Source organism: Lobosporangium transversale (genome assembly GCF_002105155.1).
Source record: "Lobosporangium transversale strain NRRL 3116 chromosome Unknown BCR41scaffold_106, whole genome shotgun sequence".
NCBI classification, from domain to species: Eukaryota; Fungi; Mortierellomycota; class Mortierellomycetes; order Mortierellales; family Mortierellaceae; genus Lobosporangium; species Lobosporangium transversale.
In genome coordinates, this window is record NW_019029084.1 from 2,007 (window position 1) to 14,137 (window position 12,131).

The 12,131-nt window shown below is 41.9% G+C and overlaps 2 protein-coding genes across 2 annotated transcripts; both read left to right on the forward strand.

Moving 5' to 3' along the window:
• Positions 1–276: 276 nt before the first annotated feature.
• BCR41DRAFT_390989 (hypothetical protein) lies at positions 277–841 on the forward strand (the record flags this gene model as incomplete). The annotated part of the gene is made up of 3 exons (XM_022028315.1): positions 277–456; positions 547–656; positions 746–841. The coding sequence occupies exons 1-3, from the start codon at positions 336–338 to the stop codon at positions 839–841; spliced, it is 327 nt and encodes a 108-aa protein (XP_021875076.1). The 5' UTR covers positions 277–335.
• Positions 842–10,870: 10,029 nt separating this feature from the next.
• Positions 10,871–11,726, forward strand: BCR41DRAFT_365964 (hypothetical protein; the record flags this gene model as incomplete). Its single annotated transcript, XM_022026193.1, has 3 exons — positions 10,871–10,905; positions 11,157–11,251; positions 11,285–11,726. The coding sequence occupies 3 exons, from the start codon at positions 10,871–10,873 to the stop codon at positions 11,509–11,511; spliced, it is 357 nt and encodes a 118-aa protein (XP_021875077.1). The 3' UTR covers positions 11,512–11,726.
• Positions 11,727–12,131: the final 405 nt, after the last annotated feature.

Sequence of the window (12,131 nt, forward strand, 5' to 3'; positions counted from 1 at the left end):
GCAAAACTGGGGGGAAATAAGAAAAAGTGAAAAGAGGATAAAGGAAGAAAAGGAAGAGGAGAGTGCAAAAATGAAGTGAAGCAAGTTAAAGAAAGGAGCGACAATTGATAAATCTGTTCCTTTATTTCAAGGTTGGGCTATGCTGTGTGTGTCTGTGAGAAATTTTTTTTCTTGTTGCACAAGACGCCATGCGATTAAAGATTGAATTGGCCCCCAAGTGTGACGTAACATGTATTATTTAAATACACAAACACTATTCGTCTCTTTAACTCTCTTGTTTTCACCACACAATCGAAAGTGTGCACATCCACTCTTCACCTTACATTCATCCCACTATGAACATGTCTAATACCTCATTCCAAGAACAAGAAGCTGTTACTGATGCTCCTATCAATGATGTTCTCGCCATCAATCAAATTGAAAAGATATTGATCGGTGGATTTGAAGATATTCTAAGTGTTCAAACACGAATAATATATATATAATAATAATTTTCTGTATCAATGCTTTCCTTGATGATATCAAAGCAATAATTATGCTTTAGAGAAAAGCCCTTGACGCGTCAAACTCTGGGAAGGATAGAGAGGATGACAGTGAAGAAAGAGAAGGATAATGATCAAGTAGATATCCTGGCTGGCCATGAATTTGAATTCGAGGTAAGTGTTGCATTTATATTATAAAGTCTAGTTCATTGCTTGAGAGCATATAATAAAGAAAAAGCTGGACATTTGTACGTTAACTCTAGTCTTTGAAGACGCGCGTATTGAGAATGGACTTAATAATATTGTTGTTGTTCAAGCCGCAAAGCACTATAAAGTTGATCCTGAATCCAGAGATCTGAGCCTGAAGAGAAAGGGCGTGATGTTTTGGTTTCCAGCACGTGCTGGAAGAAAACGAGCACAAACCTATTGCCCATACAGCACAAGCTGATTGCCCATACAGCACAAGCTGATTGCCCATACAGCACAAGCTGATTGCCCATACAGCACAAGCTGATTGCCCAAACAGCGCGAACCTGTTCTGAAACAGCATGAACCTGTTCTGAAACAGCACAAACCTTTTCTAAAACAGCGCGAACCTGTTCTGAAAACAGCACAAACCTATTGCACAAACAGCGCTAACCTGAAGAAAAAGCATACAGGCTTAAAAAAATCCACAATCATTTGCATGCATAACAGGCTTCTTCTCTTTTCGCACTACCATTACCATTGCCATTACCATTACCATTGCCATTACCATTACCATTGCCATTGTCATTCTCATTCTCATTCAATTCTCAGAGAACCTTCTGCATCATCCCTATAAACACGCTTAATACCACGAACAGTTGACAGATTAACTTTATTTGTCTGATCTTGTCTCACAAAGCGGCCATGTACTTTAATAATTCAGTAAATGCTCGGCATCTCTGCCTCTGCTTTCTCTTTATTACTAATGTTGACTATATATAGTCAAAGCCAACTTCTACTTCCATAGCTAGGCTTCTATATCTCTATATCTCAAAGATCTTAAAGACCAATAATCATCGTCTGTGACGCCAAGTAACACTGATACAATTGTACTAGATTCTTCTCTTGCAACAGCCTTCGCAAAGAGACAAAGGGAACAATCTTTAAATATGTTGAGCCCATTTACTCAATCCACATAAAACAGTTTGTTCCCCTCGTGGAGGAGAGAACCCTCGATATACGATAAAACTTTTTTTGTCCATATTCCTGTTTTGTTTAATAAAGTTTTTTCTGTTCTCATGCTCCCACTTTCCATTCCTCTTCCTGAATCAGTCTGCCTGACCTTGAAACGCAATTCCTTTTTTTTATTCAACGATGAATGATAAGAGTGAGAATTTCTTGTTTGACAAAGAGCATGGCGAAGAGTATGACGAAGAGTATGACGAAGAGTATGGCGAAGAAAATAACGACGACTTTGATGAATATCACTCATTCAACCAGGAAGTCAGAAAATCTAGACGAAGACCCTACTTTCAACGAGAGTAGGTGCGAATTCGAGACTGACGATGATTACAGCGGGTTTTCTGGAAGGCGATCGCCTGTAAGTCTATACCTTTGACTCTTAGTTGCTAGTTAATACTTGATATCCCTTGCTTCGAGCCTTTTTACTGACTTCTTCCGTACGCGTCAATGCTTCTGTAGTCAGAGAGCCTCATCGACCGACGCGCCCAGCGGCAAGCGCAGGCGAAGTGTGATATATGGCGTCGTGGTCAGGACAGACACGAACAAGAGCAAGTTGATGTTTACCAAAGCAACGATATTGACCATTCTGGCGGAGAATACAATGTCTTGGGCGTGAAGACGCGCGAAGGGCGTTCAAGGTCTATGTTCGAGGAAGTGCAAACACGCCAGTTGCCCCAAGTGACTTCAAGAAGCGAAGCCAGCGTCGCCGCCAGTAGCATCAGGTCTGCCCAAGCCAAACGAGGATATCCTAAGACTCCTTCTCCTCCAACAAATCAGGGACTGCCTATTCAACCTGCCAGACCTAGGTCATTCCTACGTTCAATCTCAGCATCCCATGTTCTTGGCTCACCCTCTACATCCACATTATGCGCTCCGCGACAATCCCCACTACCACCGCTACAAAGGGCCGAGAGCTTTCATTATTATCGCAGTCCACAGCCTAGGTCTTATCTCCTCAGTTACTTCATCGTACTCTGGACGGCATAGAGATATGCATGGCGTTCAGCCCAAGTCGCCCATCTCCCTGCACCAGACCTCTCGGGCATCTTCATCGTCCTCCTCTTTTCGTGGACTTCCTCAGATCTCACGAGATTTAGCCTATCCTTTATCTTTTGACAACCCATAAGCAACCCTGCTTGCAGCTGAAGCTGAAGCTTTGGAGCAGCGTCGACCTAACCTACGTACCAGTCATGGAGCATCGGAGACATGGTACACGCTATATGAATCGCTTGAACTTGGCGTTTTACCTTCGCCCGAACGGTGCGACGACGCGCCCGCCTCACAAAAGCCTTTGGCACAAGTCCCAATACATAAGTCCATACGCAAGTCTAGTATCCTTGGACATTTCTATAATACAGATGCATCTGGCTTCTTCGAATGCCAGGTTAAGAACAGTCTCGGGGTAAAGTGTGGCATAAAGTACAAGAAGTTAGGGGCGGCAGATCACGAAAAAACCATCTCCTCAAAAACCACTCCACAATATATGAAGCTGTGCAGGAATTTCGCCTCTATCAAGGCATGGTCCAGAATGTCAAGTCGTCGAAAGATCAAGATGATGATGATGATGAGCCCCCTAGACCACAGGGGAACTTCGAAGTGGCTAGAGAGGGATTTGTTCTTACGACTATGAAGAGGCCACTTCCGTATGAACAACAGTTCTTCGAGAAATTACTTTTAAGGCTTATCGCCGACAACGGAGCGACCTTCAAAATAATTGGCTCGGATTCTTTCAAGGCAATATGTTTGCAACTTAATGCATTATACGTAATTCCAAGCACAGACGCTATCCAATCAAACATGGATTTAAGTGTAATGCATATGTGGAGGCAAATCGAGATACATCACTGATCGTAAAATTCAAGGCGCAATCACAGCGGATAGTTGGACAAGCGGTGATCAAAGGAAGTTCTTTGGAGTAACATTTCACTTTCTAACACATGACTTTCAGCCGGCTTCAGTTGTGATTGGCATGGAACGAGTCCAAGGCCCTCAATCGGCAGAAGTCCTATTGGAAAAGCTTGGTAAGAATATCATAGCTTTAGCTCTGTCGGTTTACTGCCTGTTTGAGACCTATGTAAATAACACTTTTAATCCTGGAATTTGTTCTATAGAACGTGTAGTCGCAAGATGGAATTTGGAAGGGCATTTGATCTGTGCAACAACGGATCAAGGGTCGAACATAAAAAGAGCCATACAGCTTTATAATCTAAAGAAGAGTATTACCTGGCTTCCCTGTTTTTCCCATGTAATACAGCTGTGTATCAATAAGGCATTGGAACGAAGTTCTGGAGCTAAGGCGGTGATGGAAAAATGCCAAAAGATCTCAACCTTCTTCAGAAGCTCCAGTCTTGCTATGGATCTGCTTAACAATCAGCGTAGCAAAACTGCTTACAACGAATGTCACGCGATGGAACTCAAAATTCAACATGGCAGCAAGGGTGCTTGAAGTTTCAGAAGCAATTACAGCGGTCTATCAATTAATGAGGGCAGGATCCAAAGACGAAAAGCTCAAGGCTGCGGAGCTCGGGCGGCACCTCCTTGTCGAGGGAGAGATCGAGACCCTGCAGGAGATTATCACGCTCTTGGAGCCGGCTGCCAAGCTTACACACTGGGCAGGCGCACATGATAACCCGACCATTTCGCAAATCTATTTGAGGGTCTACACCATGCTCCCGGCGCTTACAACATTCCGAACGGAAGAGACGAGAGAGTTATGGCAAAGCCTGGACGAACAGATCAAAAAATCGTGGCCTCTCCAGGACATTCCAGATACCGTGCTCATTTCTATATTCCTGAACCCTGCTTGCGCAGCACTCGATATCTTAAAGGATACGATGCATGCTAGTGGGGAAAGTCTGTTTATAAAAGCAAAAAAACTCTGCAGCGAAGCCTTTAAGATATTCAAAGAGAATAATACAGTGACAAAAAATCCATTGCAAACGAGTGATTATCAGATACTCTACTTCTCTTCGAATTTTGCGGTAGAGCTCTACACTTCATCGGTACGCTTGCCGGACTACAATCACGATCGCTTTAAAGATAAGCCTCAGGACTATTGGAGGCCATATGGCATCGATGAAAATATCTCAGTTGAGGAACTTGCCCACTTCGCGCGCTCGTACCTCTGTATCCAGTCCACATCAACTGAGTCTGAGCGTTTGTTCAGTAAGGCAGGGCTAGTCCTCTCTCCACTTAGGACCAACCTCAGTGATCGAAATGTGCGCAACATCATTTTTAGTCACAGCTTTGAGAAGATTCGGACTTTGTTAGACTTACAATGAAATAAATTAAGCGTTTTTATCTACACTGCGCGTCAACAGTGTTGTATTTTGTCCACTACTTGTGAAAGTAGTATAAAGTGATTGGCAATATTAAGTTTTAGCTTTATTCTGAAAGATGCGTCTATATTTTGGACTCCATCAATGAAACTCGCTATATTTTAATGCTCAGACGGAGGCCCAGGCCGTTGTGATGACATAAGGACATCTTCCTTTGACTTTGCAGCTTTTTTTCTGATTACTCATCGTAATGTGGTAATTCTTCATCTATTAATTCTCGAAGCTAATATCTAGAGGATTTACAAACCACTCATCAATTTCAAAGAATGTATTGATCAAGCAGATGTCGGGCGCGTTTCACCCCTTTCTTTATGAGAGCGTTCTTGAGAGAAGACAAGTCAACTAATAGGACATTGGATAGGCCAGAGAGCAACTTTAACATGGCATTATGTTTAAATTTTACTTTGATATCCCGATGAGAATATGCTGTATCGCCATGCCGGTTGAAGAAATAAATGATAAAAAGCTTTTTCTCATACCATTTTTAATGACTTACACTTAACATCTGCCTCAAGAATAAAGTATATATTCCACGGAGTGACAACCATGGTGCCTGAGGGATAGGGACTTCAGCATTGCTAAGCCAGGGCAAGACTTCTTTTACTAAGCCCAAAAAGAGTGGCAAGAGAAGAATCTAGTACAATTGTATCAGTGTTACTTGGCGTCACAGACGATGATTATTGGTCTTTAAGATCTTTGAGATATAGAGATATAGAAGCCTAGCTATGGAAGTAGAAGTTGGCTTTGACTATATATAGTCAACATTAGTAATAAAGAGAAAGCAGAGGCAGAGATGCCGAGCATTTACTGAATTATTAAAGTACATGGCCGCTTTGTGAGACAAGATCAGACAAATAAAGTTAATCTGTCAACTGTTCGTGGTATTAAGCGTGTTTATAGGGATGATGCAGAAGGTTCTCTGAGAATTGAATGAGAATGAGAATGACAATGGCAATGGTAATGGTAATGGCAATGGTAATGGTAATGGCAATGGTAATGGTAGTGCGAAAAGAGAAGAAGCCTGTTATGCATGCAAATGATTGTGGATTTTTTTAAGCCTGTATGCTTTTTCTTCAGGTTAGCGCTGTTTGTGCAATAGGTTTGTGCTGTTTTCAGAACAGGTTCGCGCTGTTTTAGAAAAGGTTTGTGCTGTTTCAGAACAGGTTCATGCTGTTTCAGAACAGGTTCGCGCTGTTTGGGCAATCAGCTTGTGCTGTATGGGCAATCAGCTTGTGCTGTATGGGCAATCAGCTTGTGCTGTATGGGCAATAGGTTTGTGCTCGTTTTCTTCCAGCACGTGCTGGAAACCAAAACATCACGCCCTTTCTCTTCAGGCTCAGATCTCTGGATTCAGGATCAACTTTATAGTGCTTTGCGGCTTGAACAACAACAATATTATTAAGTCCATTCTCAATACGCGCGTCTTCAAAGACTAGAGTTAACGTACAAATGTCCAGCTTTTTCTTTATTATATGCTCTCAAGCAATGAACTAGACTTTATAATATAAATGCAACACTTACCTCGAATTCAAATTCATGGCCAGCCAGGATATCTACTTGATCATTATCCTTCTCTTTCTTCACTGTCATCCTCTCTATCCTTCCCAGAGTTTGACGCGTCAAGGGCTTTTCTCTAAAGCATAATTATTGCTTTGATATCATCAAGGAAAGCATTGATACAGAAAATTATTATTATATATATATTATTCGTGTTTGAACACTTAGAATATCTTCAAATCCACCGATCAATATCTTTTCAATTTGATTGATGGCGAGAACATCATTGATAGGAGCATCAGTAACAGCTTCTTGTTCTTGGAATGAGGTATTAGACATGTTCATAGTGGGATGAATGTAAGGTGAAGAGTGGATGTGCACACTTTCGATTGTGTGGTGAAAACAAGAGAGTTAAAGAGACGAATAGTGTTTGTGTATTTAAATAATACATGTTACGTCACACTTGGGGGCCAATTCAATCTTTAATCGCATGGCGTCTTGTGCAACAAGAAAAAAATTTTTCTCACACACACAGCATAGCCCAACCTTGAAATAAAGGAACAGATTTATCAATTGTCGCTCCTTTCTTTAACTTGCTTCACTTCATTTTTGCACTCTCCTCTTCCTTTTCTTCCTTTATCCTCTTTTCACCTTTTTCTTATTTCCCCCCAGTTTTGCTCCCATCAATTTTGCTCTTTTATTTATTCCAAGCCTTCATTCATTGCCTTTCCTTTCCTTTCCTTTCCTTTTTTTTTTCTTTTTTTCTTTTTTTCTTTTCCTCCCTCAACTTCATCTCTAGACAATTTTGAACCATCCTGCTACTGAATTATCATCCTTTAGCATTTTTATCAACCTTTCCCTATTTTCTGTCCTCCATCTATTTACGCCCTTGTTTTTAAACAGGTTTGAAAACACAATGGGAAGCAGCAGAACACCATCACGATGCCCATCACCTCGAACTGAACCGTATGAAAAGAAAGAAAGAAAAGGGGAAGCGAAGGAAGAGTCTTCAAGCACCAATGACCCTAAAATCCTCGAGCCAACCGAGCTAAAGATTTTTTGTATTGTTGATGGAGAAGCAACATCTTTTCCTGTAAATATCCCTTCTGATCGTTCAGTCGGCGAACTCAAGCAAGCCATCAAAGCAGAGAAAGCCAATGCATTTAAGGATATTGACGCTGACCAGCTCACCCTCTACAGGGTCTCTATTCCTGACGAAGACAAGACCGTCGTTGAGTCAGAAATTGTGTCGAAAGAGGCTCTCGTACCCGCGTCAAGGAAGCTTAGGGACATATTTATTTCCGAACTTCCAGAGGAAACTATCCATGTTTTTGTCAAGCCACCACAGCGAGGTATATCTTTGGCTCTTGATGGACTGATTGTTGATATTTCCAGTTGATGAAGCTTGGTTTATATCTTAAACGGCCATGTGCATGATATCACCATTTGGTTTGTGTCTTGATAACTCAACGTTCTTTCTCATTATTCGCTTTTGATACTTAGCTCAGAAAAGAAAACAAGATGAAGATTCTGGTGAGTGCTTTTGGCCGAGAAGCTGGTTATTGATCAATTTTAGAGTGATGTGCAGTGCAATAAATCAAAAATATTGACTTTGATCACTCTATCTCCTTTATCAGAGTCACCCTCTAAAAAAGCTCGTCCAAGTATAAGTAGCAGAGGTGCTCTTAGGGATGCGATTACAGAAGCGGGGCTTGTAACGAAAGGGATAGTGAATGGTAGCCCTGTCCTCTCGCCTCTCAACTCGAAAGAGAGGGTCAAGGTGCTTTCGTACATGGGGGAGGAGTTATCAGGAGATAGTATTTACTACAGCATTGTTAGCGTGGCTTGCGAGCTCCGAAATTCTGGTGGTATCAAGGGTTCCAAAATATTGACTGCCCCTGAGGGTCGTGTCTTCCCTATTGCTAAAACAAGGCATCTTTATATCAGAGAAGAATATGAAAAGCTTTATGACCATATTACATCCAGGTTAAGTACCCCTCATGAAACTGGTTTGAACCGACTCTTTGTCACTGGAACACCTGGAATTGGGAAGTCAGCCTTTTTGGTCTATTTTGCCATCCGCCTCCTTGCCGAACACGATGAGGAAAATCCACCGATTATTATTTTCCAAGATAAGCAGCATGACAGATGTTATGTTTATGGAGGAACAACTTGCCAACGTAAAGGGAATACAACGATGTTCGAAGATTTCCTTGCTCGACCTGAAACGTGGTACTTAGTTGATAGTAGTGAGAACCCTCTACCAGATCAAGCCAGGACGATATTTGCGGCATCACCAAAAACTCTCAATGAGCAGTACGGTGAATTCGCCAAGGAAACTGCACGCTTTAGCTACTATCACATGTCACTCTGGAGTTTGGACGAGCTTAAAGAATGTAGAGCCAATGTAGAGTATTATCATCTAGTGGATGAAGAATTTTTGGAGGAGCTTTTTTACAAGTTGGGGGGAGTACCAAGACAGGTCCTACAGGCCCCAGCCTTTTCACTATCCATGGATCAAGAAAATATTAAGGAAGCTAGAAAAAGTGCGTTTTCCCGCGTCAAGGCGGCCATTGACACACTCGAGAAGCCAGCAGATCTTGTAAGCCTCTTTGCACAAGGAAAAGATGCGAGTGCATTTAGTGGTCGTTTACTCCATAGAGTCCCCACTTCTGACCATCTCGACTTCTACCTGGTGTGGGCATCTCGTTGGGTCGAATCACAGATTATGGACAAAATAAAAGATAACACTTGGGTCGATGTATTGGCGAAACTTGTCAAAGGCGGAGAGGATATAGCTAAAGGCCCGGTGTTTGAAATCTATGCTCATCACTTATTTCGACGTGGTGATATTAGATTTCCCTTTAGGGATCTCCAGTCAGGCGAAACAGGATTTCTTGATTTTCCAGCAAATCCAGAAGTGGTGTTTTTCCGGACTCCAGAGGAATTATCAGGGCTCACTCAAGCAGCTGACAAGTTGTTTGTACCAGCACATTCTAAATTTCCGTGCATTGATTTTGCATTGGGACCCAACAAGCTATTTCAAGTCACAGTAGCAGGGAAGCATTCAATCAAGCAAGCACCATTCAAGGAGATAATTGATTGTATTACTGGACCCTGCTTGAAGGGACACCGATCAAAGTCGAAGGGAGACCAATCAATGTCGAAGGGAAGTGACGATACCATTTTCCTCTATTTTGCGGTGCCAGGAAACGTATATGACGATTTTAAAGTTCAGAAGTTTCGTACCCTCGAAGGTTGGATTGCCGAGAAAACACCTGAATGCGTAAAAGATGTGAGACAGCGTGTTATAAAAATCGACACCGAAGCTGCATATTCAGGAGGATCAGCCGGTACGAATCTGAAGAATTAAATCGAATACCAATCAAGTGGATGAAATTTTGTCTTTTTTAAAAAAAGCATTATACCCGTTCCTTGAGAATTTTTTTACAATGGCTCATTCTTTATGAATGAAGCCATCATCATCCACTTACCTTTTAGACGAATAGATAGAGCGGTTTAATCCGTCCTGCCTTCTACTGGGGCATTTAGAACTTTATAAAGCTGTGATCATTATGCGATCTTGTGTGCAGGATTTTGTGATACTATTATCAAAGAGTTTTGTAAAAACGGATAGAGATGAAGAATCCTGTGGAGAACCCAGTGAGAGTCTGATGATGAGACCCAAAACCATATTATTATCACCAGGACAGCTGGCATAGGAAATTATCCTTTCTCATATGCTTTGTCATCTGGATGCTTGCCACTTGCGGAAGGCCTATCAATTATCATCATCCAGGGCGCCAGAACGTTTAACCAGGAGCTAGGATGACAGCTCCGCTCTAAAGACATAAATGTCGTTTTAGCCCCATGGTGCGTGCACGGGATGGCAACCTGTGATCAATGAGATCATATTTGTTGTATGTTCGGCCAATTCAGTGTCAGTATGTGAAGACGGTGCGTCTGAATCTCTAGGCGTCCAGGGACATGGAATAAAAAAACATCAAGAATGTGGCCAAGGCTGCCACGCGCTTGACCGGTAAAATGTGATACAATATTAGATTGTGTCGTCAATATATTCATAGTTCTCGGTATATTAATGCTACATGCTGTTGAGGGCATCAATCTCGCCAGAATCATCCCCTCTCACATCAATTACCTTGGGAGCCATGCTAGACGGATGGGAGATTAGGAGGAAAAGGTCCTTGATGTCTGGGATATCCACGCTTGTTTATAATCTCACCAAATGTTCTGTGTCTTGCGTTCATAGGCGGTTAATCGCAGTTTGGTTTTCGTATACCCCTTGAAGAACGTAAGCAAAAGTGCCTTTATGTTTTATATTTGATGCTCATCAATTTACCCTTTTTACTTGTCCGAAGGTAGAATGACGCCTAGCCAATGGATGCTATTGCAAGTGTGTCCACAGGTCCTTGGAGAAGTTCATTGAGGAAACTCGGTTCCATCCAGGACAGATTTATTCCTAGCGCTCTTCACAAAAGTAGCAGAATTACTTGGTGGAGTTGGCTTTAATTGCCTTGACAAGCTTCTGCAAGATTGGTTCGACAATCTAATCAGGGTCCTTTCGGAGCGGCATCAAGGCAACTCTATGTTTTTGGTTATTTTGAACGAGACGCAGGATATGGGGAGGGGAGGCTAAATACCAGTTTATTAATAACGACAACACTAAGCGACCAATATTATCAGCATTCTTTCATGGATTGGAGGGTTTATCAGAGAATTTACTACAAATCTGCATAGTTCCTTGCGGGATAGGCTTTTGTATTTATGATCCTGCTTGGATTAAGAGAACTGGCAAAGCTTCAAGGAATATCGAGAAGTTCTCGATGACTCGAGGTTCAAGAGTGCAGTATCGTTTCCTAGATGGGATAATCAAGCAAAAGTCCGGACATACTTCAAACACTTGTACGATATTTGGAGAAACAAGGTTCCTCAAGCTCTGCATCAAAGCTGAGAGGCCATTTTAATGATCAAGCAATCGAGATGCTATATACTTGGTCCTGTGGTCGTCTCCGTCCAATGATCACTATAATAGAAAACCTCATTGGACGTGCCGACGCAGGCCTTTGGAAGCAAGAAATCAAGGGCCTGGTGTGGTCGCTCACTGATCCAGGATATAAAGAATCTGGTAACCTATGCCATGAGTAATCTAGGATTCTGAAGCGTATTAACAAAGGGGATGCAGGAATTAAAACCAGTGTCGACATCAGGGAAACCTTCGGTCGAGCTGTAAAGAATAGATTACTATATAGTAAAGACTTGATATTGGAGTACAATGAGCCTGTTCCGGTCGAGGCTTCGTTTGCTCGAACTGTCGTTAATCAAAGGAAGAAGGAATTTACGATTGTCGTTGAGCCAATGGCATTTAACATATTTGAAGTGGATGACCCTGGATTGGTTAAATTGGTTAACAGTGTGTTACTAGATGCCCACTACGTCTGGCACAAAGGGCACACATTTTGAGTATTTCAGTCCCGCTTTGTTTAATTTCAATCTTCCAGAATTATAACAATGAACGAATTCTTGGATACTCACTGTAACAAAGACTCAATACATGAATCCAAGTTAATCTCGCTTTTTTTTTTTT